The 16,753-nt window shown below is 43.5% G+C and overlaps 1 protein-coding gene across 1 annotated transcript; it reads left to right on the forward strand.

The window, feature by feature from the left end:
* The first annotated feature begins 10,887 nt into the window (after positions 1-10,887).
* Positions 10,888-16,472, forward strand: LOC143209245 (uncharacterized). The gene is made up of 2 exons (XM_076424642.1): positions 10,888-10,919; positions 13,587-16,472. The coding sequence occupies exons 1-2, from the start codon at positions 10,908-10,910 to the stop codon at positions 15,372-15,374; spliced, it is 1,800 nt and encodes a 599-aa protein (XP_076280757.1). The 5' UTR covers positions 10,888-10,907; the 3' UTR covers positions 15,375-16,472.
* The last annotated feature ends 281 nt before the right edge of the window (positions 16,473-16,753 follow it).

Here is a 16,753-nt window from a genome sequence, read left to right on the forward strand (position 1 = left end):
ACCTCACGATCCCAAAAACAGTTCAGTTAGTTCAGTTTCATTTGGACAGTCAGACTGTCACTTTCGTTCAAGACTCCAGCGAGCCTCGCCGCCTCCTGGATGTCCCGGTCCGGACTCCGACGAGTCCTCGCTCTCATCCGCCTTCGAGCGGTCTTACTATATCACGCGCTTCTAATTCAAGTTCTCGTCATAATTGTAATCCATTGTAATTCCATTTCGTGCGTTACAAATATATTCCTAGTTATTAATTTAATAAGTGAGTCTCACTTAGTTCTTCTCCCTACATTCTCGCGCTTGTGATACTCTCCTTTTCAATTCGCGTTCTACTTACTTCTGCATTTCCAACTCGCACGTCTGAGCATACCCAGTCGCTCGGTGCATTCCTCTGGTTCCAACGGGAAACACAGAAGACTCTCTTTACTTCAATACATATCAATTCAACACATTCTCTACTACGAGTATCACATGCAGCGCCGCGCCGCGCCGGTCGTCGCTACCAATTACGAAAGCTCGTGCGCGTCAACGAACGCGAAACGGAGGACAACAGCTACTGGGTATCCCCCGTCAATGTTCCCGAAAGTCGTGGTTCCCAGTTAGACGTCGGACGTACGTGCCGCGTGGACAAAAGGTTGTATCGCATTTGAGCGTCCAGTAAAGGGAATGGGTCGCGGAACAATAATTTTTAAATATTTTTGCTATTTTTTTTAAATTACGTCTACTCATTTCTGACATAAATGCATAAAATCCGCAGTCTACTGATCACACTCACTTTAAATCAGAATAACTTTTGTATGAACGGACCAACCGACTTCAATTTCTCTGTAAGGCTGGAAGAATTAGTTTAGTACATGACGTCAGAAAAATATGTTGAAAAATGCGTTTGGTCGGAATTGTGAAAAAACAGTAGCAAAAATTGATTTTTACAACTTTTTTAGCTGGGCCAATAATGAAAATTTAAAAGATGTGTTTGGTCAACTCGTATAAATTATGTATGTTCTGAAAATTTCATTGAAAATTTCATTGGTTTACGAGTTATAAATGATCAAAAGTCGTAAAAAGACTGAAAATAATGAAAAATTGCAATTTATACCACTTTTGATCGTTTATAACTCGTAAACCAATTAAGCAATTTTTAATGAAATTTTCAGAATATACATAATTTATACGAGTTTACCAAACACATCTTTTAAATTTTCATTATTGGCCCAGCTAAAAAAGTTGTAAAATTCAATTTTTACTATTATTTTCCACAATTCTGACCAAATGCATTTTTTCGAAACATATTTTTTAGACGTCATTTACTAAACTAATTCTTCTGGCCTTACCGAGAAATTGAAATCGTTTGCTCCATTAATAAAAAAGTTATTCTGATTTAAAGTGTGAGTGATCAGTTATGCTCCCAACTGTATGTATGCTGTTGAAGATTATGTTGAATCGAACCAAATTTTTAGCTTATTCCGATAATCTACGGAAATGTAAGTTTGCACAATGATCCGTGGTCTACTAAAAAGCGAAAATCTATGTTTGTAGCGACCGATATCGTCGCCGGGGGTTTTAATAAGTACATATACATAGATGATTTAAGGAAGATGACCATAGCCTACGGAGCAAAGAGAAAAATCCGTCGACGATGGCCGAGCATTTATTTTTGTCTCGGTGACTACGATGACTTATTCGAGCGAATGAACTATAACGGTCGTTGCCATTACAGTAGCCAGGAACGGCAGCGAGCGGCGCTAGCCCCAAAGTGATGTATAGCCATAATACGTCTCTGCCTTAGAGTCAGCAAGAAAAAAATTTTTTCGCCGGCCTTATGGATTACCATTTTTTCATTGCGACCGGTTATGTATACACACACGGGGCTATCTGGATCTGCGCGGAGGGCGGTACGCGGCCCATTAAACGTGCTTCCGCCATATTTTTTCCACCCGCGTTTTCCACCCCCAACCACCCCTGTTGGCAGACCGAGCTCGAGCACCGGTGACGCATCACTGGCTCCGGCGAATTAATTCTCGATAATTCGTCATCCCTTTCGCCGGCGATTTATCTGAACGGCCCGCGCTGGATGGACTTCCTTCGGCGATCGTGCCGCGGAGAAAAAAGGGGCTCATTAGTCAACCGGCCCGTAATAAATGCAACTGCAGGTGTGATGATAATTATGGTCGTTCCCGTCCGGCCGACGCCTGACTGCCCGCCCCTCGCTTTTAGTGGATTTTTATGTTTCCCGCGGTCGATTCCGCTACCGGCCGCCCGGAAATACTAATTACTCACGATGAAATATGAATAGAACCCTCTCCTCCGACAAATGATTTTCCATTCTCATGACTAGGCTACGCTTTTTATCCGACCGTGCATCTACACTCCAGAGCGCACGCGAGACTTGATTAACTACCCCTCGGAAATACTTCTTCAAAAATAGTTTCGTAGAAGTTGCTCTAATCTGCCATATTCACAATTTTTGGTAATGAAGCAAATATGAAAATACAGTGATGACATTACCGTAACCTGTCCTGTAAAAATCACAGTTCTCTGCCAATTAATCGCGAACAAAAAGAAAATGTCAGACTCATTGCGAAAACATATTGTTGTTGCTTGCGTCTGAGATAACTCTGTTATTCCTCGATTTACGAGATAGACCGTCGAGCACATTTTTCCGAGCATCTGTAAGCACAGCTTTGTGTCGCTCCCTTAAGATGACAGAGATACCAACCGCCATAGACTCGATATAGTCTTTGCAGTCTTTTATCACGCGTTTACGCGCCTCCGGGAATTTATGTCCGCGCGTACCTCTCTTTATCTCTCTTTCTTCTCTTGCCGTGCATTTTGGAGCGTAACGCGGTTATTACGCCGCGTGGCGTGCGCGCGAGATCACGACAGGTTCTCCGTCTTCCCAAGGAAATCCTTCCTTTGGGAACCCCGTCTACATTCTGGGTTATTAATTCCGGGATAGATGGTTCCGCCGCGGGATAGAGTTCTTCATTATATGGAAAGTATATCTAGAATTAACATTAACGATAGAATAACAGGGTTCCCTACTCAAGGACTTCGTGAATTACATACGAGCCCGTGATGGCCGCGCTTACGATGCCATAACCGAAGTTAGATGCTCGACGCTGTGCTCAGACGCCCAGCTAATGTATAAGGAACATCCGCGGGATGTCGTTAAAACATTCGGACACGACCTCCAATTCTACTTTCCGGATCCTTGTCCGAAGCAAATGAACGTAGTAAACTATGTTACAGTTTGCTCGATTTAAGAAAATTACAGAAATAATTTTCTTCGTTGTGGGGGTTTCTTTTGGGAAATATAAAATTTGCTTTTGATGCTGAGAAATTATTAGGTCAATCGGAAAGTTCCGTCCGTTTAGCGTCCAGTAGCCGTAGCACGAACTATCGTTAACTATAACGTCTAAAGTAAGGTTAACTTTTTAGTTTGGACATCTTTCAATAAAATTCAATACATAACAGTATACGTTTGCATCAATAACATCGTTTTTTTCTACATTGAAATGTCGGAATTTGAGCCGAATAAGCGTCATTTGCGCGAAGTGTCAATCTTTTGCTTCAATTGGAAGAAAACTGCAGCTGTGGCTCATCGAATGATTGTAGACTTTATGGCGATAATGCTGTTTCTGATAAAACATGTAGAGAATGGTTTCGACGCTTTAAAAATGGGGAGTTTACTGTGGAGGACAAAGAGCGTTCTGGACGGCCACGAGTATTCGAAGACGAAGAATTGCAGGCATTGGTGGATGAAGATCCATGTCGAACGCAAAAACAAATTGCAGAAGCGTTAAATTGTGCTCAATCTGTCATTTCCGATTGTTTAAAAGCCTTGGGGACGGTCTACAAGGAAGGAAAGTGGATCCCGTATAAATTCAAGACAAGAGACATTGAAAAACGATAAACCATCTACGAAATTCTGCTTGCGAAACGTCACAAAAGTTGTCAAAGAAACGTTAGAAGCACTTCGCTGGGAAATGCTACCCCGTGCGGCATATTAGCCAGACTGTGTCCCTTCTGACTATCACTTGTTTCGGTCGATGGCACACGCACTTGCTGAGGAACGATTTAATTCTTACGAAGATGTCGAAAAATGGATCTCTGACTGGATAATCTCCAAAGATGACTCATTCTTCCGTCGCGGAATTCGCTTGATGCCCGAAAGATGGGGAAAAGTAATCGCTAACGATGGACAATATTTTGATTAATGTACTTTTTCATTTTGTTTCTTAAAGAAAGCTCTACTTTTTGTAAAAAAACGGACGGAAAATTTCGTTGCGAAATTTCGTCACTTCCGTAACGCTCGACCGCGTCACTTTCGTAACCCTAGAAAATTGTAGCCCCTCAGCAAAGAAGTTTCACTTCAAAAATATTTTCCCACAGCAAAAAGACTGATCTACGTCTCCCTGCAAAGTTCATTCCCATATGGTCAATACTTTGGTCAATACTTTTCAGGAAAAACATTCGCGAACATCGCTTACCGTCGAAATCACTTCGTTCGCCGTGAAAGGGTTATCGGTGGTAAAAATACGAAATATTTGGGAAAGAGGAAGCAGCCATGATCGAATCCGACAGTGCATCAACGGCAGAAATTCGCTCGACGAGCAGCTTTACGCAATATCCGTGGTTGGTGGATTTGTTTAAACCTGGGCCGGCCGATCGATTCGAGGTTTCTCTTATTGTCCACGCGGAATTGCACGAAGAAAATCGCGCGGAAATAATTGCGCGACGGTTTTGCCATTAATGCGGCCGAGTTTCGAAGCCGGAAACGAAACCGAGCCCGAGGCGACCCGGGAAGAGAATGGGAAAACTGGAAGAGCCCTCGACGAGACGAGACGAGACGAGTCTCAGCTAGGTTCGCTCCACTCTCTCTTTCTCTCTTTCTCTCTCTCTCTTTCTCTCTCTCTCTCTCTCTCTCTCTCTCGCCGTCGGTGTCACAGCCGCTTTCGGCCTCATCCCAGCTACGAGCCCCCGCTATCTGGCTGCACATTAAACAAATATTACAACCACTAATCGCGAGACTTCGGTACTAAAAGCGCCGGCACAAGTTTCGCGCAAGTTTCGCCCGGGTAACTGGTTCGTGATACAAGATAGACGCGCGTCGCGATTCACAGTTTACAACGCAAACACCCCGGGAAACAGCCCTTTGTCGACGACGCGACCCGTCGCGAGTCGATCGATTTCACGGATCCTCGTTAAGTAACATCCGCGCCGCCGGTTTGATCTCTCATTCCCTCCAGCGGGCCATCTTGTGTAAACAGGTCAAAAAATCGATCTCTATAAAGTAATTAAGTCGAACAAAGGAATAACATTGGTTTGTTTGACGCTTCGTTTTCGACAAGATCGAGTTTGAAAATGCAGCGAATACACGTGCTATTACATAGGAATAGTCTGACGCGTCTGACCATGATCAACCAATTCTACTTTCTGCATACACTAAACTACTAAAGCACGCGAACCTGGCGGAACTTTCAACTCGATTTTCTCGAAAACAAAGCGTCAAACGAAAAATGTTATTCCTTTTTCTCGACTTATTTTTAGATGTAGTATCATCCTCTGCTCGGTTGTACCACCCGTCCGGTCACACTCTATATGTGCCTGTTGATCAGCTTACAGTCAGCGAGGTACTGTCATCTATTTGTTAACATGCCGTGCGTTGAATGGCTTGGCAACAGCCATAGATTATAAACTACTATATCTATACACATTGCAGTTTTCGAAATGTTGCGAATTCCAGCTGCACTTCGCGTCACGGCATTTTACAATAAACCTTTATTAACACTAATTTACAATTCTTAGCAGCAATCGAGATGCCTTCCGACGTATTCCCCCGCGAAGGCTTAGGTATTAACGCTCTCACAGTCGACGCGTCTTTTTTCCTTCATCGCTCAGCGCCGCTGGAATTTCGGCTGATTGCATCTCCAATTCAAATTATAATTGAAACGAGCTTCGGGAGAGTTAAAATTTATTACATTCTCGCTGATGATCCGGCGATATTAACGCGCCGGTGCTTCGGGTTTTCGAGAAACCTTCGGTATTTATTTAGAGCACCGCCAACTGTAACCGACAATTCTATATGTTGGAACCGATGAATTTTTAAAATGATCTTTTTACTGTATTCATCTGATAGAAAAAGGTGGAATAATTTTATAATCATTATCTGGTTAGGGGGGGGAGAATTTTTCAATGTGTTTAAGTATGACATTCTTTGGAGAGCCATTTTGTAATTTTCGTCTCTAGTTTAACTCGGAACCGAGCAGTCGGATTATCACATTTATGACAAGCGATATTTTAATCTTGCTGCTTCTATAATTACATTTATATTATTGGACTACACCCGTTCTTTGTATTCAATTACTTTCAACTTTTTTTCGACGTTTCGATTCTCACTATGCGATTCTTATAGAATTTTTCGCGCTGATTTCGAATCTGCCCTTAATTTTTCTCCTAAACGCACAGTTTTTGAGAAACTTGAGTTTGAAAAAAGACATATTGTCACGTCTGCTGACGTGTTACCATAGAGGTTATAAGCATAGTTAATAAGAGTAGGATATTGTAACCGTAATTATTATTAATATTCATTAGTTATAAGTAGTCATACTTCGCTCCGATCATCACATCCGATTCTCACCTCATACCATGCACCCATTCTTATCTTAACCCTTGTATAATAATCATATCTTAATGTATTCCCCGTAGCAGTATCATATGCGTCTAGCAGAAAAATTAAGTACAGAATCGAAACGTTTTTTTGGCTGTTGGACAGTGTTATCAAAGTATTATGAACAGATGGAAAAATAATGGTATAATATTTTCTTCTACTTTTTGGAACAATAGTAGCTCCAAGCAGCTATTATACAATATTTAAATTACATTAGTAAAAATTTATCTACACGCATATTATATTGATCATAGATTCATATGTACTCTATTTTAAATTCCCTTTTAATTAGTTCACTGAAATTGCTCGAAAGTAGAGCGGCCTTTTTATACTGCAATATTAATTTCATTAGTTACCAATTTCCAAATAAGTAGTTGTTTCAAAGTGTTCATAATAATGTGATCACGCTCCATAAATGCAGAGGGCCACGGTAATTGCAAAAAGCAAGCAATTTTCGATCGGGCTGTCGCGAGCAGCCAACTCGTTTGCAAGAGTAGTGAATAATTATAATAATATCGTTTTAAAAAGCTTGGCAACAGGGAAATTATGATGGCCGATGTCGTTCGCCCAATCGGCGTACCCATGGTTTGTCGATTTCACTTATCGCGCGTCATTTTCACAAATGGCCGTATTTCGAACCGGCGATTTTAAATTTAAATTTAATTTTCTTTCATCGCGGAGAACGGACAAATATGGCCGTCGATGATTGATTCAAGCATTCGTTAAACGAAATGTTGCCGACGAACTACAGTGGGTAACAAAAGTATTCGAACGCCCTTTAAAACAAAATAACCTTTTTCACCTTTTTACGTTTGGTAACCTTTTTACCAAACGACCTGATTCTTTATAATCAATTAGAAGTATTGGTTTATAAAATGATGTGCAAAAAAGATTTTCCGAAAATTATAATTTACAAGGTTACACGCAAAAATAAGAAAAGGCATTTTTTTAAACTTTTTTATTTGGGCCCTTAATGAAAATTTAATGTATATGTTTCGTAGATCTATGTTAGTTATACAGATGCTGTAAATTTCATCTAAATCGATTGACGCAGGAAAAAACGACACGCATCAAAATACGATTTTGTGGATTTTAAGCAGAAACTGATCAAAAGTCTTGTAAAACTACGATTTTCAACATTTTTAAACGCTTGTAGCTGGTGTATATGTTAATCGATTTTGATGAAATTTTCAGAATGTGTATATAACTAACATGGATCTACAAAACATATATTTTAAATTTTCTTTAAGAGAGCCCTAATAAAAGAGTTTAAAAATTGCCTCTTTTATTTTTGCATGTAACTTTGTAAATTATAATTTGTTGGAAAATCTTTCTTGCATATCATTTCATAAACCAATGCTTCCAATTGATTACAAAAAATCAGGTCGTTTGGTACAATTATAAAAAAGTTATCCTATTTTAAAGGACGTTCGAATACTTGCGTTACCCACTGTATATATTCGACTCTGCGTAATAATAAAACGGCCCGTGTCGCCGCGTTAGCGACAGCCGGAATTTTATCGTTCCTGCGTGTACGTACACAATACCATTATTCTGCCACTTCATTGACCGTGCTTTATCAGCCCTGACGCGGAGATGGAAAGGCCATTTCATCCTCGGCTGGCGATTTCATAAATCACTGTTCATTTGTCCGACCTTGCCCCGAGAGTTGGCGCTTCATGGCGTGCGTCCGCAGGAAATTTCTTTTTTTTTTCATCAATTTTTCGCGTCGAATGAAAAGGCGGTCATACGCAACAGAGAGAGACAGTAGCGAGAAACAGCATTTCATTATTTTCAAGCTTTCGCTTCCTTCGACGTACTCAAAAAAGTAGAGTATATCTTTTGTACTAAGATTTAATATTTATAATTTATTGAGATAACAATGCTTAATAAACTAAAGAGAATCTTCAAAGTTTTCAATCTTTGGTAAAGGATATCTTTCGCGTCCCCCATTGTATCAAAGTGCATTATTATCAGCGTTCTTTTCTCTATAAAATCTATAAATCTATACATATAAAACTCTACACAATAAAATTTTTCCAATAACTTTAACAGCTTATATCTCAATAAATTTTCTTTTCTGGATGAGTGGAAGGTGTTGATGTCAAAAACAATTTTGACAACAATTTTCTTCGTTATAAACAATTTTGCGGTAAGCTTGTCTTACAAGCTTCCACCGATCCAGAGGTGTAGATTCACCCCTAGAACGGGTGACCATTACTTTTTATACACCCTGTACATGTAAATGTATACCATATGAACATTTGATCTGCGACAACCTAATACTTTCCAGGCCCATTTACATAAACGGACCGGAGAAAAACGAGAATGATGATCGAGGTGCCGTTTCTCAAAGCGACCACGCCGAAACAGTGCCAAGAACGCCGCCAGGCAGATTCGTGGAACAATACGTCGCCAGACTTTCGAATGTTTAAAACAATTGCCCGATCCGCGTCGAATCGAAAACTCAGCTCTATTTCCTGCGATCGGGGGGGTGGTCCTCGCGAGAACGAAAAAGTTCCGGCGGAGAACGAACGTTTACGGTTCCTTCCAATAAAGTTCCGCCGGCTCGGAAGGCGTTCGTTTTACATTCGGAACGTTAGCCCCTTTTGCGCGGCCCGAGGCCTTTCATGAAATTGAATTATCCCCGAACGGAAAGGTTCTCGTTCCCGTGGATATCGACGAGGCTGACTCCTTGGCGACCGGTGAACACGACCGCTCGACAAGTCTTCGATTATCCACCTGCTTGACGAGCTGTTAGCTCCTGTCGGTCGGATGGACGTACATTTCCAACGGTATGTTCCCCTCAGCGTGCTCGAGACCCTTGTCGGAACTTCCGTAGCCGTTTGTTCGGCTGATCGTACACTTTATTCGGAATGCTGACTAATAGAGCCCGGTATCGTACAGTTCTTACTGTTAATACGTTGAGAGGGCTTTCTCCTTTCGTCCCGTCAAAAAAATATCAGCTAAGACACAAGCCACCCGAATAACTTCTAAATTTTTTAACACTTTACCTACCGGAAACCTATTAATAGGATTTTCAATAAATTTGCTGTACCAAAAGAAAGCATAGAAATTTTCTTTTACATTGCAATCTTAAATGAAACTATTAGATGACGTTATTGAGGGTGTCTTGTTAGTTCATAATGAAAATTGCTGTTACTATTTATGGTTCCATTAAAAAGTGTTTAGCCATGAACCATAGATTTCTCAAAATTAAGCAATAATCACCGGTCGGTAATGTGTTAAGATAGGAAGAAATATTTCAGACAAAAGGAGTCTGGCTTCGAGGGGCCCTTCACGTGTGTGCATAACTATTTTTCTCAGATGGAGATGCTTAGGAGATTTGAAGATCAATCTAGTTTTTTTTAAATGGAACTACATATTTTCGGACTGCTACGTTTGTGGCCATTCACGAGACAATTTCACCGATACGAATCGAGGTTATTCGAGGTGATAAACGTAAAAATGGATGAAAAATATAAATTCGAGCAGTGAAATAATAAGGCATAAACGAAACCGTGTACCTACACGGCTCGATTGGTTCGCGGGTCTGGGCGTTCATCCGGCGTAACCTAATCGCGGACAAGTGTGCGCATTCGAAAGGGAAATCGGACTGCGGGATCATCGGAGCGCGAGATAATTGAACGAGGAGCTCGCTTTTATTTGCTCAGCCCGACGGTTTTCCGGATGTAACTGCGTCGTCCACCTGGCACGTGAGAGGCGGAAACAGCGAAACGGTCGACGCAGTTTCCGAACGGATTGCACCGGGGCTCTCCATAAATTCGGGTCCAAGACAGGAAATCACGGGGCACAGTTATTATCAGGCTCTCCGCGCGATCGGCGCGGTGGCTGCTCGTAAAACGTCCGAGAATTATACGGTCCGGGTATCAATCGGCCGGGCTTCCCATCCATCAATTTCGGCTGATCTCACCGAACGTTCTCTTCTCCCCTTGTTCACCGACAGTTTTTTTTTCTCCCAATCCCCGTCCTTCCTTCCCCGGAGACCGGAAACTGGGAATAGTGCACGCGGAACCTGGCAGTAAATGAAATTCGACGGGGCCCCCGGTCGCGGTCCGCCGCATATTATGACGACGATTAAAACATTAGGCCGGCGTCGTAAACGACACCGGTGCTTAGCACCGAAGAAAGCGACGTCGGCGAACTACTCTCTATAAAAGTACGTTGTCAACCGGCTACGGCATCCAGTTGTTCGCGGGCTACTCCCGAAATCACGGCGACCATGGCGACCATGGTGAGTACTACCTTGTCCAACATCGAATTTACTGCATACGCCATCATTTTTCTTGAGTGATCATCGCCAGCTAGTCCTTTAGGCCAGCTACTCTTCTTTAAGTGAAGACCGGTTAACCCTTTAGATCTTGATTTTCTCTTTTCGAAAACCGATCTGAACAAATATTATACAGGGTATCACCTAACGTTGCCACTCAAATATCTTTGTCGTTTTTAAAGATACGTCAAATGTCTGAAGGACAAAGTTGAATGGTAAAATTCGATACGATTCATACGGTTCATACGATACCAAAAATATTTTTGTTTTTGTGTAATTTTTTTTAGAGATATAAAGCGTTTACTTACTAGTAGGGGTGTGCGAGGTTATCGAAAACGTTCGGGATTCCCGTAAAATATCCGGGATCCCCGAAAATATCCGAGATTCCCGAGAATTTTCGAGATTCCCGATAATGTACGGGATATACAATAGAATAATATTTGGGGTTCCCCCGAAAGTATCGTTATTCGCAATTACGTTCTAGAATATTATTAACATAAACATTCCCCCGACTAATAAGATATGTAATCTTCGAGAACACAATGGCTTTCAGATTCTTGTAATTATTGGAAGTATGCAGAAACTTCAAAACGGGAATCACGGATATTTTCGGGATTCCGAAAGACTCGGGATTCCGTCCCGATCCCGCGAGAAATTCCCGTCCCGACCGGGATCTCGCACACCCCTACTTACTAGTGTAACGTCTTAGTACGACAGTAATGGTGTTTTAAAATTATTTAAATTGAAATATCTCCTGAACTACTAACTTTTCGACATACATAGGTTAGTACTTTTCTATAACGAATGTCCAGCTGCATCGATTGATCTGTTAAAAAATACCTCATTCCATTTAAAAAAATGAAGGTGACCTTCATATCTCTAAAAAAAAATCACATAAAAACAAAAATATTTTTGGTATCGTATGAGCCCCATTTTACCATTCAACTTTGTCCTTCAGACATTTGACGTATCTGCAAAAACAACAAAGATATTTGAGGTGGCAACGTTAGGTGACTCATCCCGTATACGAACCATATTCGCCGATCATTTTCAGCAAGATTAACTGAAAACGCATGCTGGTGTCCGAAGCACAACAAGAATCAAACTCAGAGTATCTCTCAGAGCAGTGCATCCCCTTCAAAATTTGATTTAAAATCATTCTTCGAGAGTGTTAGTCATCGTGCAAGAAGCACTGCACTAAGACTACAGCGGAAAGAAAACATTTCTTGATCACGCAGCAACATTATATAACATCTTGATTTTATGCGCGGTAGCGCCCTTTCATCATCCCCTTCGAGAGAGAAATTGCATATCTCCGGACCAAACCGCACGGTCGTTGATTAAATTCTCAGTTAATAAACGCCGGGGCATTTGCATCTTAAGAAGAATACACTAAGGCCCCGGCAGCACAGTGCTCTTTCGCTATGTCCGCTGTTAGGTTAACAGGTAGAGAACCGATACAAGCGTTGGGAAGCGTCGCCGCGACGGTCCTAACTGCGACTTCGAGCGATCCACCAAGTTGCGACGATCGAGATTACGAGACCCAATTGACCTCCTTACCCCTCATCCATCACACCCCCGACCAAATGCATCGCGAGCAAGGGGCTGCAACCGCTCGCAGTTTCTCTAAATGCGCTCGGGACCGGATGAATCTTTCAGCGCGCGTATATCGTCCGTGTTTTGAATTTGTTTCGGTCGAAAATAAAATTTCTGATTGCGTCCCGTACCGGTCCCCATTGCGTCGCGCGGCGGGAACCGCTCGGCCAGATAAACCTAAAATGAAATGCTAATTTGAAATTCCCGGTAGCGGGTGGCTGCAATTTTTTCGCCTCGGATGCGCCACGAATCACATAAATCACCGACCGGCCAGTGACCCACGAGTTTCGCGCTGGAAACCCTGCTGCAAATCTCGTTTTGTCGACCGGTTCGCAAAATAGAGCTGCGGTATAGCACCTCCCCCTCTGACGTCTCGGTCGATTCCATAAAGACGTTCTTCAGTCTTTACCATTCCGTCCTGCATCAATTACTGCACAGATCTACCTCGAATGAATTTCTCTATACTTTTCTTTCGCGAAGATCTGGGTAGATTGATAATGATGGTTATAGGGAGAGGGAGGAAAACCTTTCCATGTATCTTGGACTCCGAGCAGGAGGCACATCCTAGAGAAGATGAAACAGCTTCCCTTCTGGCGTCACATTGTTCCTCCGAAATGGCGGGACGTTACAGGGGGAACAGTGTACTGGTTTCAAGCAGGTTCGTCGACCTTGCCTTTTGTCCGTTTAAAACCGGCCGGTTTAGTGGATATTATTTTCCGGTTTTCCGCTCGACGTGCTCGGTGCGCGAGCGTCGCGTTTTACGCAGCCATCGCCGGGCAAAATGGCGCGCGAGCCCCGACGTTGCTTTATTGTTTCGGTTAGCCGAGCTAATGTCCGGCGCGCGAGCACCGTGTCATAATGAATTCGCTTGCGGCTAAGCGATTTTCGAAAATTAGTATCGTGTGCCTGCGCTTTTGTACTCGTTGATCGAATTATAAAGCCCGATAAACACGATTTAGATAACTTCTATAGAGCCGCGCGGTACTGGGTTTTGATAACGAGAACGTGTTCTTTCTATTTTTCGTTTGCCCGCAGGCGTGGCTACCGGCCATCGCGCTGCTACTGACAGCTGCGGCTGGCCAAGATTTGACACCGACCGAAGGGAATCGACCGCGACCACCGGCCAGTAGCCCGGAGCTGGCCGATTACATCAGGATCAAGCGACAATTGCTGCTGCCGCCGTCCCGATTGTTGGCTACGCGCAACTCTGACAAGCTCCTGAACGCCGAGAGACATCCAAGCAAACGACAATTGGCCGACCTTGCCACCAATTTCCAGCCCATCCCGCTCCAGCTGGGCGTCCAGCAAGCTCTGCCTGTCCATGGTGCTGTGTTCGGAGCGACCGTCAAGCCGGATGTCGCGCCGAACATCCACGAACCCGTGAAACAGGGTATCCAGTCCAGAATGTCCACTGCGCCCACGCACATCACGTTCGTCACTCCGCAGATTGTCCCCGCGCAAAGAAGAGTACACGGATACGAATCGCCCACTTTCTACCATGGACATCATAGCCTCCATCATTCTCACCATCACGGCCATCAGGCTCATCACGACCATCATGCCAAGCACAAGCACGAACACGGTCATAAACATCATCATGGCCACGAGCACAAACATGGGCATGAGCACCACGCCGAGCACAAGCATCACGAAGAACACAAGCAACACCATGACCATCATCATCACCATGGTCACGATCATCATCATGGCCATAAACATCACTCCGATCATAAACATCATCATGGACATGATCATAAGCATGATCATAAACATGAACACGGCCATAAGCATGGTCACGATCACAAGCACCACGGCGAACATCAACACCACCATGGGCACCAGCATCACTCGAAGCACGAGCATCACGAGGAACATAAACACCATGCCGAACATCATCATCACCACAAGCATCACCATCACAACGAGCATCATCATCATCACGACCATCATCATGTTAACGAACACCACCATCACCATACCCATAAGGAGACAGAGAATCACCATCACCATCATGGACACGAGCACAAGGAGGATCACAAACACGCTCACAAAGAGGAGCACAAACATCATCATGGTCACGAACATAAACACGGACATCACGAGCAGCATCACCATGGACACCACGAGGATCATCATCATAAACACGGTCATGACCATAAACACGCGCATCACCAGGATCATCATCACAAACACGGTCACGAGCACAAGCATGGTCATCACGAGGAACATCACCATGGACATCACGAAGATCATAAACACGATCATCACGAGGACCACCATCACAAACACGGACATCATCACAAGCACGGTCACAAGGAGGAACACCACCACGGACATCACGAAGATCATCACCACTCTCACCATCAGGACCACAAACATCACCACCACGAAGAACACAAACACGGTCACGAGCACAAGGAAGAACACAAGCATGGTCACGACCATAAACATCATCACGATCATCACGAGGACCACCACCATCACGAGCATCACAAACACCACGAAGGCCACGAGCACAAACACGCGCACCATCATGAAGAAGGTCACAAACATTTCGACGACCATCATCACAAACATCACCACGAAGACCATCACAAACATCACGAGCAACATCATCACTCAGCCTACGAGCATCATGGACACGAGTATAAGGGCGTGGGGGGACATTTCTTCGAAGCATCGCAGAACCATGAGGAGTACGTGTTTCCAGAGGAAACCGAAACGGTCGTTGTAACACCGGAAGTGGAGGATATCCTGAAGATCGACAAGAAGAAACCGGATGTCGCTGCCACCGGTGCCCAACCGGTCACTGCTCAGCCTTAGGGTAACGGATATTATACTTCGGATGTTATACAGTTGCTTTTGTTGTTGATAGAGTATAGAATGGAATCTCTAGTATCCGAATTGAGAGTGGACCTTTTCGCAGATGATCCACCTGTATCTTAACCTTTAAGGCGGTAGTATACGTTTGGATTGTAACTAGAAAGGGACTAGAATCTTACTAGATTTTGGGTCGAAACATGGGTTTGCGATTTCTCGCTTAATGTCCTTGTACTAGCAAATTTTTCGAAAAAGGAAGGTTCACCGCATGGTGCTCTGGTCATGAAGTTAACGAGATAATGTTTATATCTAATAATATGAGTGTCCAAAGTAGGGGAAAAATCGAGAAAAAATCCCGCAGATTTCAATGTATTTTTCTGTCTCTAAAAGCTCTTTCGAATGAGCCCCACCCAAAATTAGCTCGTACACGGACATTAAGCGAAAAATCGCGAACCCATGTTTCGACCCAAGATCTAGTAAGATTCTAGTCCCTTTCTAGTTACAATCCAAAGGTATACTACCGTCTTAACTACCCGCGCTGGTGTAAAAGGTACACCAATACAATAACATATGTACTGTCCACAGCACGGGAGAAAACGAGCGGGAGGGGAACGGGGCAAGAGGAAAGCACAGACAATCAATCTTCTTTCCCCGTTCCCTGTCCGCTAGTTTTCTCTCGTGCTCCGCGCAGTACTCAGTCACACAGAGATACATGTGGTGTACTAAATACACCGCGCGGATAGTTACGTGAAAATTCAGGGCGCTGGTAGTTAAAGGTTAATGAAAAGTGGATAGATTAATGAGAATTCAAGGAGGTATTGGCGCTGGTAGTCATTCCTTCTGTTTTAGAAAAAATCCGTCCAGAAACATTGCAGAAATTAAAGAAAATCATCAGAATATCGGTTCCATTCGAAAACGGTTCGATGGAAGGATTCTGAGCAAGCGACTGCCCCCAGTTCGGATAGCAGAGGTTCCGCCGCATAGCTTTACGTAAAGTTCCGTAGATTTACTTTCCTTGGTCGGCTGCGTGGCCGGCCGGTGACAAGGACAGGTTAATCGCAAGCTGTTTCTCGTTAGTCAGTCCCAGTTGTATCTTTTGTTGACACCTTTGAAATATAAAGTTTTCACAAGTTTCCCCGGTTTTATTAATCCCCTTCCCCTCCCCCGTCCTGCCCGCCCGCCCTGGCCGTAAGTCCGATAGGAGGCGGCCCGCCGTCGTTACAATTGTTACAAACTGCGATAGCGTTTAAACTTCGGCCCGAAGATGTTCGGAATCTCGGCGCGGAGCGGATATCTTGGACCACGGTGCAACTCGCAAGGGAAATAAACGTGGAGGAGAGAGGAGACTGAGGAGAATAAGGAGCAAGGGAGAAACGCGAAAG

Source organism: Lasioglossum baleicum, chromosome 1, assembly GCF_051020765.1.
Source record: "Lasioglossum baleicum chromosome 1, iyLasBale1, whole genome shotgun sequence".
Taxonomy (NCBI): Eukaryota; Metazoa; Arthropoda; class Insecta; order Hymenoptera; family Halictidae; genus Lasioglossum; species Lasioglossum baleicum.